The sequence below is a fragment of the Mesoplodon mirus genome (assembly GCF_964341445.2).
Source record: "Mesoplodon mirus genome assembly, chromosome: 7".
Classification (NCBI taxonomy): Eukaryota; Metazoa; Chordata; class Mammalia; order Artiodactyla; family Ziphiidae; genus Mesoplodon; species Mesoplodon mirus.
This window is the reverse complement of record NC_138983.1, coordinates 90,301,198-90,319,450: the sequence shown is the minus strand read 5'-3', so window position 1 is coordinate 90,319,450 and position 18,253 is coordinate 90,301,198. Positions and strand designations below refer to the sequence as shown.

General features: G+C 43.9%; 1 protein-coding gene and 1 pseudogene across 2 annotated transcripts in view; one reads left to right on the top strand and one right to left on the bottom strand.

Moving 5' to 3' along the window:
• Positions 1-18,253, bottom strand: part of LOC309808866 (centrosomal protein of 78 kDa-like) — a 1,034,926-nt pseudogene that overhangs the window by 124,001 nt on the left and 892,672 nt on the right. The gene's annotated exons all lie outside the window — the stretch shown is intronic.
• Positions 13,151-16,178, top strand: LOC309808047 (spermatogenesis-associated protein 31A6-like; the record flags this gene model as incomplete). The annotated part of the gene is made up of 2 exons (XM_082628055.1): positions 13,151-14,011; positions 14,258-16,178. The coding sequence occupies 2 exons, from the start codon at positions 13,151-13,153 to the stop codon at positions 15,266-15,268; spliced, it is 1,872 nt and encodes a 623-aa protein (XP_082484181.1). The 3' UTR covers positions 15,269-16,178.

The window sequence follows — 18,253 nt, the reverse complement described above, 5'->3', positions numbered from 1 at the left end:
GAGCACGGGCTCTAGGTGCCTGGACTTCAGTAGTTGTGACATCCGGCTTAGTTGCTCTCTGGCATGTGGGATCTTCCCGGACCAGGGCTTGAACCCATGTCCCCTGCATTGGCAGGCATATGCTTAACCACTGCGCCACCAGGGAAGTCGCATGTAGGACCTTTTTGTTTATCCATCCTGTATATACACCAGTTTGCATCTGCTAATCCCAAACTCCCAATCCAACCCTCTCCCACCCCCTCCTCCTTGGCAACCGCCAGTCTATTCTCTATGTCCTCGGTTATGTTTCTGTTCACACGTAGGCTGTACCCAGGCTCTTAATTACTTTGTTATCCTGTTTCCTTGTTAAGAGAAGAAGGGTTTAAGGAAGGCACTGAGAGAAGCCAGTGACCAGTAGAAGTGCAAAAACAGTGGGGCTGTCAGAAAGCACACCTGTCTCCTTCCCCCATCTGAGCAGAACTTTTAAATGGCAGAGTATGTAAGAGTATGTGATGACACATCTCTGGATTAAATGATGTCTCCCTGGTAAAACATGTACAGATAAGTCTTTAGTTCAATCAGAGTGAAAGGTGAGATCAGAGAAAAGCTGGAGTGTCAGATTTCTTGTAGAAGGTCCTGCCTGATTGTTACTAAGAGGGCTACTACAGTACTAGTTAGTTCCTTAGTCATGGGTTGAGTGTTAGAGGAGTGAAACAACGAGCAAGATGTAGTGTTGGCCCTTTAGCAGTGGAGTGAGAGGGGAAGACGCACAGCAGATGTCTCATCCTGCACGTGACCTGCTGTGACGGGTATATTCAGGGCGTTTAGTCAGTGTTTGTGGAAGAAGAGGGGGAGCCGTGAGGCAAAGAAAAGTCATCAAAAGAGGCAGTCCCTAAGCTAAGTCTTAAAGGACTCGTGAGAAACTGGTGAGTCAGCCGGTGAAAGGCACGGATACTCAAGGCAGAGTGGACAGCGGAAGTCCAGAGCCGTGAGTGTGCGAGGGGTGTGTCACAGAGCCACAGGCACAGGCTCTGGAGGATCAGTGCAGTGTCCCCAGGCAGCGGCAAGTGCCCCTAAAGGAGGCAGCGAGGAGGAGGAGAGCGGGTCTTAACCACCCATGTGTGTGGAGCTGGTTTCCTCAGAAAATAGCTAAGAATGGAAGGGACAAGTTCAGGTGGCATTTTAGACCACTGACGTCAGTATGGATGAGGAATCTGAAGAAGCCTGGAGATAATTATGCCCCACTCTTCTGAGGAGCAGTGCTTTATATTTTCAAGTGGGATTTTCACGCTGCCACCTCCTCTCCTGTCCCTACTGAAAGGTTTATAGGCCGGCAGAAGGGAGAACCTGGCTTAAGGAAAGTTAATCAGGTTCCTTTACTGTACAGCTTCTCGGGGCTGCTGTAGGCTAATGTTCATTCTGGATCGTCACAGCAGGCGTATGGTACACAGCCATCCTCAAAGCTATTTGACCCTAGAGTCCTTTTCTAATAGAATGTCTAACAACTGGTTCCACCAAACAGCAATTTCGTAACTTCTAGACCAGGTAACGGCAAGAAGAAAGGGGTCTGAAATAAGGTATAGATGAAGGGAGGAAATAAGTTCTAATTGTATTTAGGAAATTACCAGCAAGACTTGACCTTGGGAAGTAAGGAAGAAGTAGGAGGCGGAGGCTGAACCCCCATCTGTGTGACTAAGGTTGGGTGGTGGTATCATTGAGTTTGGAAATAGGGGATAAAGAACTGAAGTGGGGAAAAGACTTTAGTTCTGGACATGTAGAATTTGAAAGCACCTGTAGAATTCTGAAGACAAACTGGTAGATAACTGGACATGCACGTGAAGACATGGAAAGATAAAAATTTGAATGTCATCAGCACATAGCAGCCATTAAAATCATGAAAATGGATGAGATTTCAGAGAATTGTGAGTACTGACAACGTTTAAGTAATAAGCAGAGAAAGAATTCTGGGAAGGAGAGAGGTGATAGAGTTTCAAGAAGGAGGAAGTAGATGACAGTGTCATCCTTCAGAGAATGTAAGTGTCCATTGGATTTGGGCAGTTAGGTCCCCAGTGACCTTAGAGCAGTGCAGTGAAGTGGTGGACGAAAAGCCAGATGGCAATAAACTGAGGGTGTAGGGCTGCCTGTCGGGGCCAGGCGGGGCTAGTGAGGACAGTGGGAATAGGCTACTCTCAAGGAGTTTGGATGAAAAGAGAAAATAATTAGCAAAAAAGAATTTTTTAGAATGAGAAGGACTTCTATTTTATATGTTGAAATGAAGGAACCAATAAAGGAGATCCTGAAGATGTAGACAATAATTTAGAGAATTGGGGAAACATGGACATATGAATAAGAAAAAAAAAACCTTGCACAGTATATAAAAATCACTTGTATCCTTCGAGCTGGATGGATACTGGTAAGTTTGGGAGGAAATAAAGGTAAGAAGAGATAGAAGTTAAAGAAGTTTATACTGATAGCCTCAGTTTTCTTTGACACAGATTTTTCAGAGACACATATATACGCATACATAATTACCGTTTGAAAATTCTTTCATAGTTACATGTTTTATTAATCACGTCTGAGAAAAGTCACTGATTTTCATTTTGTACAGCATTATCTTGTAAGGACAAGATACAGTGACAACTTCCATGCTTTTTGCATATCAGAGCTGACACTGAAAGTATCTGCATAATTGAATTTTCACTTCTTATTTGTAATAAGTTTATCCTTAGGAGGATACTTTCATAGTGTTTGATCACAGATGAGTTTGGGCATTGCTATCACTCAATAATGTTAAGCATCTGTCAGGTTCTCTCCTATACTATATATTAATTTTTTGTCCCTTAAGCAAATATTTATTGGCGGCCTGTGGGAGTAAGATACACCTAGGTCCTCTTTCCTTGGTATATTCACAAAAGCCTCTGAAACTAAATTTCCAAGTCAGGCCATACTAAGGCCTGGCATAATAAGTTTTCATTGTTAACAGTTTTTTTGTGTTTGTGGGGGTTTTTTGTTTTTATTTTTTTGAAGCAAGGATGAGACACTGTCTTAACTCAGTAGTTGTCCATTCATTAATAAGTCAAAGAAGACATTGATGAAGCATGGTGTTTTGAATATCCTTTCCACAGAATAGGTAATGGGCCATCCTGAAACTCTGGTGAGATGCTTATCATTTTCAGATTTTGGAGTGGCTGAGAAAACCCTATTACACCTTGAATTATCACTAGAAACATGAATTCAGCCAAATAAAAACAGTGCCTCTGCCTACTGAGGTGGTCAATTTCCATCTCAACAAAAGTGACCATTTCTCCTTTAGATTAAAATCAAGAAAATCCCCTCTGTCCAGGATGCAATAATGGGGTGCACGAAAGAGGAAAACTGGAGCTATTCCCTCTTTACACCTGAACAGTGAATTCATTCTGATATCAAATATTTGTTATGATTCTGTTATGACCAGGTGCTTTATTGTTTAGAGATCAAGTTACTGTTCATTCTTGGTAAGTAAGAAAAATCCACGTTTTAGGACTCTGAATAGTAACTTTATATATATTTTATATATATATATATAAAAAATAAATATGTATATTATATGTAATATATATTCCACCTATTCAACAAAATTGTAACTTTCATCATCTCTTACGAATGATGAACTGTATTCACTCTTTGGAAAGGGCTTATAGGGAATTAAAGTCTCCATATACTTTTTATATAAGACCGTGGAAACCAAATTCTCAACTGGGAGCAAACTTAGGTTTTGCTATGAAGGTTTATGCTTGCCTGGCCTTAGAGTGGTAGGCCAGGAACTCAAGTTTTTTTCCTCTAAGTTACTTTCATTGATGCCACCCTGAAAAAATTTGGAGGGAGTATTTTTGAAATAGCTTTATCTCAGTAACCCTTTAAAAATGCTTCAGGGTATGGGGAACATAACTGTCAAAATGTTCAAGCAACTCTTGTTGATTTAAGTGTAACTGATCAGGAGCAATACAGGAAGGAGCTGAGTACAAAAGACAAAAGGCGTGAGGCTATTTCATGTATTGTTTTTGGCTTATTGTCCAAAACAGAGAAAATCTCATACACTGGCGCAGCCAAGGTCCCCTACTGTTCTCTCCTTTTAGTAGAAATAAAAGAGAGCTCGTTTCTCAATAGCAGCATTCTATCCTTAAGTGGGTACACAGTGATATTCTGATGGTCTCTGGAGCAGAGAATAATTCCGTGGCAGCTCTGACCTCCAGTCACCGGGTCCTCTGTAACTTAGTCTTTCATGGCCAAGGACTATAATCATTATTTCGATTTATATTTAGCATCTCAAAATGGAAAGGATTCCATGGACAACAAAGCAGGAAGTGATTTCATGAAGTGTTTTAGTATGGATAAAACAATAAACTATAAAAATACAAATCATCAGTAAAGCTTTTTCTTTCCAGAGAACTATATTCAGAAATTAATGTAAGCCTCTAAGGTGCGCATGTGTGTTTTTTCACCCATGATCACGTCTGTATGTGTGTGCATTCCACTGCTACAGGAGACATGCACAATGATATCAGATTTGTACTGGTTTCTCCCAAGAACTGTGTGCTCGCAGGGTTCGTTCAGGAAGGTGAGTGCCCTACCACCACATCACAGTCATATCTCATCACCTTCGGCAGGAATAGTTTAAACTTTAACCTCATATGCAGGCTTATTAAATTAGTATTACTCATCAGAACTTGCTTACTAATAAAACAAGCTGAATTAGCCACTGCAGAATCATATTTGGAAATTCAATGAAAATTTTACATTTTTAATAAAGGCCCAGAAATATTATTTCAGAGCAGGTGGTACAGAAAACTGGTCAAATTTGACATTCATTCATCACTGAAGTGTGGAACGTGACAGGTGAAAATTGATATTGATTTCTTTCCTCTAATATTTGGAAGAGTTCTAACAGGTAAATCAAATGAGATAACAAGACATATCAAGTCTCACTCATTTCTATGATCGCATCCTCCCCACATATCACTCCTTTGCCTGCCATGTTTTGAATAATTCAATGCCCATAGTCTTTCCAGTCCAGTGTATTATAAGACACACTCAAGCTGGGTTTCAATCATATCAGACTGAAAGCTGAACATTTTAGGAAGGATTATTTAAAACCAAATGCGTCTTGAGCCCAACAGCCTTTGAAACCAAACAATCCTGGGAGTTCAGTTGGATTCAGAAAATTCAGTAATCCTATTTGATGTATGTTAACTGTATCAATATTAACAACCTTCTGCTGGATTTCAGCACTGATTTGAGAGCTGAGTTACTACTGGTCTTGTATTTTACCTAGTTGTGAAAGCACTGAGAGAGTTGTTCTTGGGTTGAACTTGACCCGCCTCTGGGAATGCTCTCTGTTCTATCCATCTTGAAAAGCTTTATTCAAGTGCATTTCTCTGCCTGCCTTCTCTTCCCTTGCACCCCTTGGGAAAACGAAAGATGCTCAAATATAGATGTGAACACGGCAGGTGCTCTGCTTGGCAATGGTGTCTTTCAGCTTCCCAATAAAAAATTATATTGCTGACCACCCATTTGACTGAAAAGTGACGCATTTTACTGACAGATATCTGGATTGAGAGGCCAAAAGAAATAGGTCATTTCAAATTTCCTTTTTAAGTCATAGCTTTGTGTTGCCACACTACTTGTTCAAAACTTAGATCATGAAGGTTCCTTCCTATGACCTGCAAATAATTAAAATGTTCTTCAACAGGCTCTATGAAAAGCAAGCAGAGGGGCTTCCCTGGTGGCACAGTGGTTGGGAGTCCGCCTGCCGATGCAGGGCACACGGGTTCGTGCCCCGGTCCGGGAGGATCCCACATGCCGCCGAGCGGCTGGGCCCGTGAGCCATGGCCGCTGAGCCTGCGCGTCCGGAGCCTGTGCTCCGCAACGGGAGAGGCCGCAGCAGTGAGAGGCCCGCGTACCGCAACAACAACAAAAATAAATAAAATAAATCAAGCAGAATATTCCTAATTATCAATCTTTCTCTTGAGTCATATAGTTCTTGTAATTTCAAGGAAGAGAAACTCAAATGTAAAGTGTTACAATAGCCAAGCATACCAGCACTATTATCTAACCATTCAGCAATTTTCTCTGCCAAGTCACTCTGAACCTTAGACTACTGAGGATGTCTTCTTAATTAATTTTTAAAGTTCTCCTCTTTTGAGTTAAAAAATGGTCACAATTTTATAAGTAAAATTAAAGAAAAATACCAAAGAGAACATCTGAGATGTTTCCATTAGGCATTATATATATATACATAAATTTAATAGATATACATATATAAATGCACTGGGCTAAATCTCCATCTTCTGTGTCAGTCGGACATAGGTCCATTTTCTTAGGAATAGGGAACTCCTTTCACAATGGAAGTGAGGAAATTGGCAAATGTACACCATATAAGTACTTTTGGATGGTAGTGACCAAGTTCTCAAAACACACACACACACACACACACACACACACACTGAAGAATATCAGAACACTTAACATTTCAAAGACACAGGAAGAGAAATGCAAGTTTCCCCTAGAAAGCCTTTTGTTTTTTTGAAGTCAGAATTCTGAAAAGACGTTTTTATCAAGCCAGCTTTTTCTAACTTAACTGCATATGCAATAAAAGAGTCCTATCTTAGTCATTTTTAGGGCAAGATTTTCTTTAAGTACCAAGAAAGTAAGCACTTGTAAATGTAAATTTTGTATGGACATAAACCTGGCCAGGATATCCGTTGGAAGCTGGAAATCTGTTGTTGTTCCTTTTCCTTTTGTATTGAAAGCTAAGTTCCCCATTCTGAGTTCAATTTGTGAAGATCACTTTTATTTTGACAAACTCTATTAAAGTAGCCAATTCAAGGAAGACAGGTTAGTCTTCCACCTAATTACCCAGTCCAACTTTTACTCAGTGTCTTTCACCTGAGCAAAGTCTCCCCAGTCTTCCAACTGAGGATAAACCACGCAGTGTCTAAACTGAGCAAGATCTTCCCAGTGTCTTTTAAGTGAGGCTAACCCACTTGAGCAAAAGTCTTCCCAGTGTTTTTCTACCGAGGTTAAACTCTCAGTGTTTAAACTGAGTAAAAATCTTCCCAGTGTCTTTCACTGAGGATGACCCAGGTACTTCTTCTTGAAACCAAGTTTCAAGGATCACCTACTACTCAAGAGAAGAGTTTAACACCACTGAATAAAACTTAGGATCATCAACCAAAACTGGAGATCCAAGAACCAGGAGATACTCACCCAAATTCGTCTGGACTCTCGGAGAAAGCGGACAGGCCCAAGAAGCCTCTGCTGGTGCCAGGACTCTGGATCCTCATAGAGTTCAGGCAAAGAAGAAAAGTCTGCTCTGGGCCCCTTCATTGGTTGCCAAGACTGCTGACTGAAAAATATGCACAACCCAAAAGGAGAATTATGTTTTATTTGGCAGATTTTCTGAGGACTTAAGCCCAGAACACAGCCTGTCAGATCACTCTGAGGAACTGCTCAGAAGACCTAAGGGAGCAGTCAAGAAAAACCAGGTAGTCAGAACATCAAAAGATTACTATTAATTAAAGAAAACTAGACCTCTCAAGTTAAGGACTTTAGCATTTTTCTATGTATGAGAAGATGAAAGAATCTGGGCTCCGTGAAATCATTCCTTTGATATGCACCTTAACTCTAGAACCAGTACCCTGTTTTTCTCCATCCCGAATCCCCTCAAGGTGCACAGTTGAGGGTTCCTGCTTTGACGTCTGACTTGATGACTGCAACATCCTTTGTCTACTGATATGGCAGGGAACATTTTTCATCCACGGGTAAGAAATGGAGAAAATTAACATAATTCAAGATATAAAACCATTACAATACTAAAAATTCCCAAATGTCAAACAAACATAAGTACCCTTGACCTGTAAAATGGAAGATGCCAAAGAAGGGAAAAAAAGAAACAACAAAGAAAATGTAGAAAATAAAGCATAAAATAAGATGGCAGAAATCAATAACAGTAGAACAATAATTAAATAAATCAAGGTAAATGTTATCATAAGATTTTTAAATTTCAAAAAAAAAAAACCCCATCAAACAAAACATATTGAAAATAAAGTAATAGAGAAAATTTAGAGAGCAAATATGAATGCAAGGAAGACCTGTTAGGTAGGTAGTCAGACATTAGCAGCAAGGAGGTGACAGTGGTGAGAAAGACAAGAAGAAGAAATTGAGTCACACCCAGCCATCTGGGGACTCTCCCTTGACTCCACCCAGAACGGGAGAAACTATGGTCGGGTGGTGGGCAGCTTATCCTGTTAAAGAGAGGCACAGTAACACAAGGGGACTTCTCCAGGCTGTGCATGCCCAGACCAGACAGGCGTATAACCTATAGTAAATCCAAACTCATTATACCATAATCACAATAAATTACATGTGGTTTTGCCCCTCCCCCCACCCAGTAGGCATTTCTTGGGGATTCAAGGATGAGAGCATGCGCAGCAGAAAACTTGTTCCATAGCTCAGGACTGTCAATCAAATAATGATCCTTGTCACTCACCCCACCTCTCTGCAAAATGCTCCTTAAAAGCGCTCGTAAGCCTTTATAGGAATGCTGCTTTCAATTTGCAGAAACAGTACACCCATCCCCCCCCCACCCCGAGAGTGTACCTTTGCTTCGATATACTTTGCTTTGGGCTTGCTTCACTTCGCTGAAATAGCCTGTTCTCAGAAACAGCCTGCTCTTTCTCTCTCCTTCTCTCTCTCCCTCTCTGAGAGTGTACCTATGCTTAACTAAACTTTGCTTTCTGCTTAAGCTTAACATGGGAGTTTGCGATCCTTTGCTTACTATCATGGAACCAAGATAGCTGGTCCAGGCCTTCCACTGACCTCCTCGGTTGAAGCTATTTTGTTACAAAGCATGTCCACATGGTGACAGACCTAAGTCTAAATTTTGATAAAAGGTGGAATTAAGGTGAGACTATCATATGGGAGGAAAAGACTGTAGGAACAATAGTAGATGTAGGAGATATGTTTGTGAAAGTGCACATTCATGGCAATATAGCCAAATAAACTCACATGCCCACGTTCCCACTAAAACTGTATAAAATTATGACCAACAAGCAGAGAATACACATTATTTTAAAGCCCTCATGGGGCATTAAGACATATTTACCATGTGAATCCTTCAGTGAATCTTGTGTTACTGCTAAGGGGTAGGAAGTGGTGTCATAAGGGAGTTTTGTGTAAGACTCAAAGCTCCCTTTCTATATGGTTCAGGCTGGACTTGAAGCTTCAGGGGCCTGGGAGGATGGGGCAGGAAAGGCAAGGCACACTCAGAAAGAGAATACATACATAACACACTAGGGATATCTGAAGAGGCTGCTCAAGACCTGGCTCAGCCCCAAGGGTTTGACCCCTAGTCCTACTCTTCACCCTACAGCCCTTTAGGGTCAGGACCTTGGCTCACCCTAACCCATTCCTAGCTTCCGGGTATAGAATGAGTGCACATATCTGAATGTTAGTGTTCTCTCAAAATTTACATGTTGAAATCCTACCTCTTAAAGATAGGAGGCCGGGCCATGCAAAAGTGCTTATGAGCTTTCATGAATGGGATTAGTGCCTTATAAAAGAGACTCCAGAGATATCTCTAGCCTCCTCCCATCATATGAGGATACAGAGAGAAGGCTCCAGCTGTGAACCAAGAAGAGAGCTCTCACTATGAGGTGGCCATACTGGTGACTTGATCTTGGGCTTCCCAGCCTCCAGAACTGTGATAATAAATGTCTGTTGTCTTTAATCTACCCAGTCTATGGTATATTGTTAGAGCAGCCCTAATGGATTCAAAATTTATCTGGAGAGTGGGGACTGTCTTATCGTTGCAAACTAAGAAGTTGGGTTGAGACAACATATGAAAGATTTTTTTAAGTAGAAAATTATGGATTATTGGATTTGAAAGTACTAGATTGGTTAAGGAAAATGAGTACGTGTGTGTGTGCGTGTTTGCAGTGTGTCCCAAAAGTTTTTGTGCAGTTTAAAGATTTACTAACTCCAGAGTTATAAACACTACAAACTTACAAAAATATCATTTGAAGGTTTAACTGTTACCAGATGCAAGTCTGTGTGCCTGATGCACAGTGAGGCTAAATACTGAAACATCAGAGTTTGGAGCAGAGAAAGGTTTACACAGTGCCATGCAAGAAGACACGTGGCTCATGCCCAGGAAAAACCCCAAACTCCCTGAAGGCTTTCAGCAAAGCCTTTTTAAAGGCAAGGTGAGGGAGGGGCATGGCTAATTGTTGCAAATATCTTGGTGTTGGATCCTTTGTTCTAGCAGCTGGCCAGATGGGTCAGATCCTGGTCAGGTCACGTGTTCCTGTAAACCTCCAACAAAACAATTATTATTTTCTGTTCTGCAACTTTTTATCTCCAGGAATGGGCTCTTAAAAGTCAGAGCCTTAGAAATAGGCTATCCTGTATATTTCAGGCTCTAGGCAACATTGTTTTACAAAAAGTGCAGAGCCAGCCTGGGTCACAGGGATGGACAGAGTTACCTCAGGCAACAAAGCATAAAGATTAAAGTAAAAAAGATCTGATGTGGAGTCAGATTTGTTCTTCCCTATTATATAACTATTTATAATTCTTTCATACTTATGAATTTTGAAAAATAAATTATTTTAATTTTTGTGTGTAGTTCCCTCTGATAGAAAATGAGGCAAAACATACACTATTCAAAATTCACAAAACTAAATAAGTGTAAAAGAAATTCAAGTTCTATCCCTGGGTTTACACAAGACACAAACATGACGTGGGAAAGTTGGAGCTGAGGACAAAGGAAATCCTGAGTAAAAATGTCTGTGAAACAGCCAGTCTTCCAGGGTCAGCTTAAGATGTTCAAGAGTTATCAAGTTGGTGGGCCTCAAGTAAAGGTCTCTAATGGATGAAGGAACCAGGTTCCAGATGGAATGAACAGAAAATTGACTAAGGTCTCTCTGACAGGATGAGAGTAGTTGGAAGGAGGGATCTGGAAGCCCCAGGAGGGTGCAGGTGTCTGTGGGTCTGGATGGGAAGGAGGGGCAGTGATTCAGCCTCTTTCTCTTATTGCCCCTCCCCCACACTCAGGAGCCCTCTGTGACAAGGCCACAGCTCTGTGATGCAGGCCTGGGGTTCTGCCATCAAGTGAACTCCCAGTGCTCTGTTGCCTGAGGGCAGCAATGCAGTTCAGAAGATGGAGAATCTCTTTTCTTTGAAAAACACGGTTGCTATCTGGCTGAGATCCAGCCCAACTTCCTGGGTGATTGATATCATCCTTGGGTTCCTGTGTGGACTGGGGCTCTTCCTAATGTTACTCCCCTGCTTCCAGAGTAATCCATTCTTAGCACCACCTAGGAAACATAGAAACATCAGGAAGGTAAGAAACCTTTGGCTTAATCCCAGCAGAGATTATCTCTTTTTTTCTTATTCTTATTTCCACTTTTCTAAACCACCTAGAGAGACTCCTGAGATGGGAACTCTCAGAAAAGTAGAGAACATCATCCTTCTAGGGAAAAGCCAGGCCAGAGAGGGGTTAGAGTGGGCATGAGGATTTCTAGCCTAAGATCGTAGACCAGGAGTTCAGGTATGGTAGAGGGCTCCAGGGCAAGTCCCCAATGCAGTGACTAATGGTTAAGGACTGGATTACTAAGAGTTCAATCTCTGCAGGAAGGCTGACCCCTGAGCCCTGGTTCACCAGCCACCTTCCCACAGCGGGTGTCTCAAGTGAGACCTTCCTCTGTGTTGGGGCTGATCTAAGGGCAATGCTGAGCCCCTGAGAGCCTGAGAGAAGAGGCTGGAGTGGAGGTCTGGCCTTGGGAAGCAGAATCCTATCTGACAAAGCTCACGTGGGCATTTAGGTCTGAGAATGTGTGTGTTTCTTGATCAGAGGAACAGTGACAGAAGAAATCTATGGTGATTAAAACTTAAAAAATCCTTCTTGGGCTACCCTGGTGGTGCAGTGGTTGAGAGTCCGCCTGCCAATGCAGGGGACGTGGGTTCGTGCCCCGGTCCGGGAGGATCCCACATGCCGCGGCGCGGCTGGGCCCATGAGCCATGGCCGCTGGGCCTGTGCGTCCGGAGCCTGTGCTCCGCAACGGGAGAGGCCACAACAGTGAGAGGCCCGCGTACCGCAAAAAAAAAAAAAAAAAAAAAAATCCTTCTTTGCACTCTTCAAAGAAGAAAAACTGAAAATATTTTTATCCACTTTAAAAATAAGTAAAAGGGGAAAAAACCCCACAGAGTTTTAGTTAAATGTAGAAAGTCATGTTGTTCATGAACACAGCTTGCCTAGATAGATGACAGTGAGAGTTGGGTGTTAGCTCCTCATTTCTTCTTCTCTCTCAGCATCAAGTAGAGCTGAAGGGGAGGAGCAGGAGTAGGAAGAAAAGTGGATCTTTGAAAGGTAAGCCTTTGCCATTCAGTCCTGCGTGCCCCCGAGAGTTAGCTTCCATCTCTCCTAATCCTGAGGGCCCAGCTTCACGGTCTCTGAGGATGCCAGTGGCAGAGATAATTCTTCAGGAAACAGAGCCTTGGGAAGGCTCGTTGGAAGGAGATCAGAGCCCAGATACTTCCCAGAAATTTGTGCTTAGAATGAAGCCATGAGGACCTAGAAATGGGGTGTGTGGACTGTGGTGGACCATTGGGGCCTGGGTTGGGAAGTGGGACCTCCAAGTCCAACTGTGGACAAGTTGTTTAACTTTGCTCAGATTCCTCTGTGTGATGACCACTGACCTTTCTCCCCTACACGGCAGTTGTAAGGGCTACAGGGGTTAATTAACGTGAAGGCACTTTGCAAAGGACAAACCCTTTTCAAGTGAGACTTACCATCACTGTCAGGGACATGTGGCCTTGGACACTGATACTTGGGCTCCAGAGTCTAATCCTCCAAAGATTTCCCTTAAAGGGCCATTGCACTCAGCCTCCTGAAAGACTCTTAGGCCTCTGCCTTCACCACCATGACCCAGTCTCCTGATTTCCAGCTTGCAGAGATTGCCTGGAAGAACTGGAGGGGACTCACAACCTGGTTTCACTTCTGCAAAGGTAAAGAATCTTTCCCCTTCTCTCCTGGGTCGTCCTTCCTCCCAGAACCTATAATGTGACCCCAGCCCTGGGAGGGGGAGCCATGGGAGGGCATGGCTAAAGCCCTAGGGTGAGGGAGAGCAGGAGCATTATGAAGTCAGTGTGGGGGCAGAGGAGGGTTCTTGGGCTGCAGGTGCCCACCCCTGCCTGTCCTGTCCAGCCATCCTGGCCCCATCTGCTCTCCTACAGCTGCCTGGGGAGGCTTCCTGGCAAGGGCAACTTTCATCAGCTCTCATGTCAAGACCCTCCTGGTGAGACGTGCAAAGCAGTGCCTGCTGGAGCCTGTGGAAGATACTGCTTGAAGGGTTGGGAACCCTGCATGAACACCTCCTGTAGGGTTTCCTTCCTTGATCCAGACACTCGAGAGGTGCTGGAAGCACACATTAGAAGGTTTTGGGTAAAGCACAGGTGGACCCTCCCCCTCAAGGTCCTCAAGCCCATAAATCTCTTGAAGCGGAAAAAGCTCCAACCCTCCACCGTTCTGCAGTTTGCCTCTTCCCCTTCAGCCACCTGTGTGTCTGGGTCCCACTCAACAGTCAAGTGTGCTGAGTTCCTGGAGAAACCTCCTCAGGCTCATTCAGGAGAGAAGGTGATAACAGAAGAGTCAGTTCCTACCCTGAAGAGGCCTCTCCTTGTCCCCTCAACTGTGTGTAAGGAAATCCAGAGTGCCCTGGGAGCGATTCCATCTGCTGACTACCATGGGCCCTCAAAGGCTTCTCTGACTGGACAGGAGGGCAGGCCACCTTCTCAGTCCCTCACACTCAGCCTTGTGGGCAGAACCTGGAAGAGTGAGACTGTGGAATGGGTCAAGAGGGACAGCCTAGAGCCAGGTCCAAGTTCAGCAATGGTCAGGAATGAGCCAACGGAGGAGAGTGGTGGTCAGGCCTCAGGAGACCCCTGCCATAGGGTAACAGTGATGGAGGTGAACTTAGGATCCCAATCTTTGAGAGGTGAAGAGGCCAGGGAGGCTGTGGAGGCCAAGGAGTCTCCTGCTCTTCAACCACAGTCTAGTGTTATCTTGGAAACCAAAGTGTTGACAAAATCCCAAACCACAAATGTACATATGAGGAGTTTAGAGGTGCCAGGGGCCAGTAAACATTTCCTACTACCTAGAATGTCTGTTTTCCAACATCCAGGTGAGCCATGCCTTAACATGGGGGTTGCCAGTGAGTTTAACTCCAAAGTAAAGGTACAGTCAGACAACCAGCTTCAGGACTTTCCCAAACACATGTTCCTTGCTGCAGACAACTTGGCTTCTCAGGTGCCTCAGTGCCATCCCCAGAGAGTCCCCACCAGAGACAGGTTAGCTTCCCAGGAGCCAAGTGGCCTTATGGAAGCCCAAAGGAGCAACCTAGGGCAGCAGGAGCCCAAAACTTCAAAACTCCAAGACTCATGGAAGAGCCAGAGCAAGATGATTGCCCCTACTTACAAAAGAGAGGACTGTAGGAGGCATAAACCAGGCGAGCATGAAGAAAGGTTTAAAGAATTAGGGACCTCTCAAGCTGGAAGTATGAGCCACCCTGCCCAGGTCAGGGGAATAACAGACTCTATTGGGAGCAGATGTCTCCAGCTCATGCCAGAGAAGAAACATAGCCCTCCAGAAAGCCTCTTCAGAAAAAGGATGAGGCTATTTTTAAAGTGGATTTTCCCCAATAAAAAAGTCAATGGTCGAGATGCTCTGCAAAAATTCAAGCCCATATCAGCCACTGCCCAGAGTCACGGATCAGTCAAAAGCAGATCAATCTTGAAGAGTGAGACTGCTGAGGGTCAGGCACTCATGACAGCTGTTGGACAGATCCCAGAAGAAAAAAGAGCAATTCACCATGGACTTCATGCCACAAAGTTAAATGAACACAAACTGGAATTCCAAGTCCCAGTATGTGGGTGTTTCTGCTGCCATAGGCTTACCTCCTACCCAGAGCAACGGAGAATGATGGGTTATACAGCCTGCAGTCATAAAGCCACCTCCAAGGGCCAGAGTTGTTCTATCAGGGAAAGGGAAGTCAGACACCAACATAGTTTGAAAAGTGTAAGGTTCGACGATGAGCAGCTGGGCCTAAGGTGCCTCCCATCCTTGCCCCCCAAGAAGAGTTTGTTTCCAGTTAGTACCTGCCAGTATGGGCCAAGGATTCCAGGTGCCCCAGCCCGCCATCAACACTGTCCAAGGCATTGTCATCTTTGGGGAGGTGTCTTGCCTGGTCGACAGTAAAATCCTTCTTTAGTCTTCCCTTTAGTAGGAAGACATGTCTCCAAGTCAACATTCAGTCCATGTAGAGAAAATGATTTTCTCCTTAGCACGTCCAAGGTATTTAATGTTCTCCAATACATGTATATATATATATATATATATATTTTTTTTTTTTCCTAATAAAAGCATAGTGTAATGGCTGCTGTCTCTGCTGTGCACTTTGTCTTCTAGAAGGGGGGGGCATGGAGGGAGGTGGACAGTAGCATCACAAGCTTGCTCCTTGTCTCGTGTCCCTTCATTGCACCTTATGATACTGTCATTACACAGACCAAAATTACTCTAACAATGAGACGGGAAAAACCTATGAAACCCACACCCAAGGATCTGGTTCAACCAGTCTTTCTCCTCCTTCTATGCTACTTTGAACTTTATGCAACTGTAGTGGATAGGTTTACACGATAGGGCCGGACATTCCAATTCAGGCTCCAGGAAGTGTCAGAGCCAAGTGGATGGAAGTTTGGGGGGAATAGAGTATGGGCTCTGAGTTCAGAAACAGGAGAAATCTTGCCCCTGGATCTCTTGGTAGGGAATATACAACATCTGCTCTTAAGAGTTCCTTCTCTCTCTGATGAAGGTTGGGATTGAGGTATGCCCTATGAACCCCTTTTAGCTTAGCCATAATAAAATGTACAGCATCACCCTCCCCCACCTCTGTTTTTCCTACACTTTAGAGCAGCAGCAAGGATGGCATTTCCAGCTCTGTGTGTGTAGGTGGGGGGAGTATCAGGGAGGCTGCTGAGGGCTGTGTTGAGTCCAGTCCCATATAAATGAATGGCTGCGTTCATGGGTCACCTACCTTCCACTCTATGTTAACCCCAGAGAAGGAGTTTTGGATGAATGGAATAGGGGTGTGACTGTGGGTAGTAACTATCTGATGGTCAAACACTGTGAATTTAGGGTGGGATGTAGGTGTAGAAAAATCATTGGATCCAAGGAAGGAGGCAAAGTGGTACCAGACTCCCATAAATTGCAGTTCTGAAAGAACAGCCCCCTGACATACAACCACCATCTAAAGGCCTAAAGGGGAGGAAAAGTTAAGGGTCCAGTAGCTCACCATGGCCCCACGCCAGGGTCTCTACTCTATTCCAACTCTAAGATCACAGACCTAGAGAAACCACCTTTAGGTCAAAACAGAAGGTCAAACTTATAGAAGTAAAGCAAATCAGGGAAGGTGAATCTCTTAATACTATATTTAATAAGCTTACACATCATCACCTCTTGACTTTTAGAAAGGATAACTTAACAATAGGTGTAAAAGCCAGGACTAGGGAACTTGGGATGTGACTCCTAGTCTGGTGACCTTCACATAAACACATGGCCCAAGGACTGCTCCAGGGGAGAGGTGGGGACTGGCTTGTGATTGTGTAGTAAGCCTTGCCTGTCTCCCAGTCCTTGATCACCCCAGAGCCTGGCAGGTGAAGAAGCAATCAGACAGGATTCGTGGTGGTGTGGAGGTGACCTGTGCAAAGTGGATGGGGCAGGGTGCAATCCAGGAGTGTTCCACTGATCTGCTTCTGGCACAGCTTTTCTTGTCTCCTGACCCCCGTCCATATGGAAAAGCAGGGAGATGAGGAAGAATTTCTCTAGAGTGATTTGGTATTTTCTGCCATGTGCAGGGCGCATGGTGGACACAGCTCTAGGTGGTGTCTTTCTCATTGTGGAGATTTCGGTTCCAGCTGATGCCCCTGATCCAGATGACAACAGAAATGGACCCCACCCCCCATACCTGTCAGGCCCCTCAACACGTGGAAATGCTGTGACCTGGGGTGGAGGGGGCAGAGTGAGCACAGGACTGCTCACACCCCTGGTTTCTCCCTGGAGCCAGGCCCTACCTCTGGGCCCCGATTCCCAAGGCAGCCTCCAGAATGGGCAGAGCAGTGAGAGTGGAGCCAGGAGTTGTGGGAGGGGTCGGTACCCAGAGGAAAGAGTTGACAGGGCTGGGACCTGAGCCTGGCTGCTGCTGGGTCCTCTCAGGGGCACCCAGAAGTGAGTTCTGGGAATATGGGGAAGCTGGACTTGGACCCCCCTGGCTCCTGCTGGGAGAGTGCCACAGACAGGTGATGCTGATGGAACAGCAAGAAAACAGACAGAAGCAAGTCCCTTTGCCCTTCTCTTGCTGCTCCGTCTTCCATAAGGTACAGTAAGAAAAGAAATTGAGAGACCAAAAGAAAAAAAGAAATGGAGAGACCCAGAGACAATACACAAAGACTTCACGGACACACCTCTCGAGAGACTTCTCACGCAAACACCTTTCTCAGAGATCACATACTGAGACCTCACACAGGGACCTCATGTTGCTTCACAGACCCTCAGACAGAAACCTAGCACAGATTTAACAGATTTCCCAGAGATACCTTCCAAAGGGACCTCATACAGAGACTTCACACAGAGATCTCACCCAGAGACAACACACAGAGACCTCACAGAGACCTCACATCTATTCTTCAGTATCCATTGACAAGTCTTTCTTAGTGAATATGAAACCACTTAGCAAACTGGCAGCATGATAAATATATTATCAGTTGTGCCCCTCTGAGATCCACCAGACACTCACTGTCAGCATTACTCTAAAGGGGGAAATGTTGGAGAAGTTTTGTTCGTTTGGAATGTCACTGCCTCTGAACAAAAGAATTATACATTCCAAATGTAGATTTTCAAATTTCATTCTTAGGTGTTCATTAGCTTGAAGATCACATATTACATTATTTTATTTTTATTTATTTTAGAAGAATGAAGAAAATAATGTTTATTTCTTAGAAATGCATGTAGTACTCTATTTTTTTATTTTAAAAGATTTTTATTGGAGTATAGTTGAGTTACAAATTTGTGTTAGTTTCAGGTGTACAGCAAAGGGAGCCAGTTATACATATACATATGTCCACTTTTTTAAAAGATTCTTTTCCCACAGAGGCCATTACAGAGTATTGAGTAGAGTTCCCCGTGCTA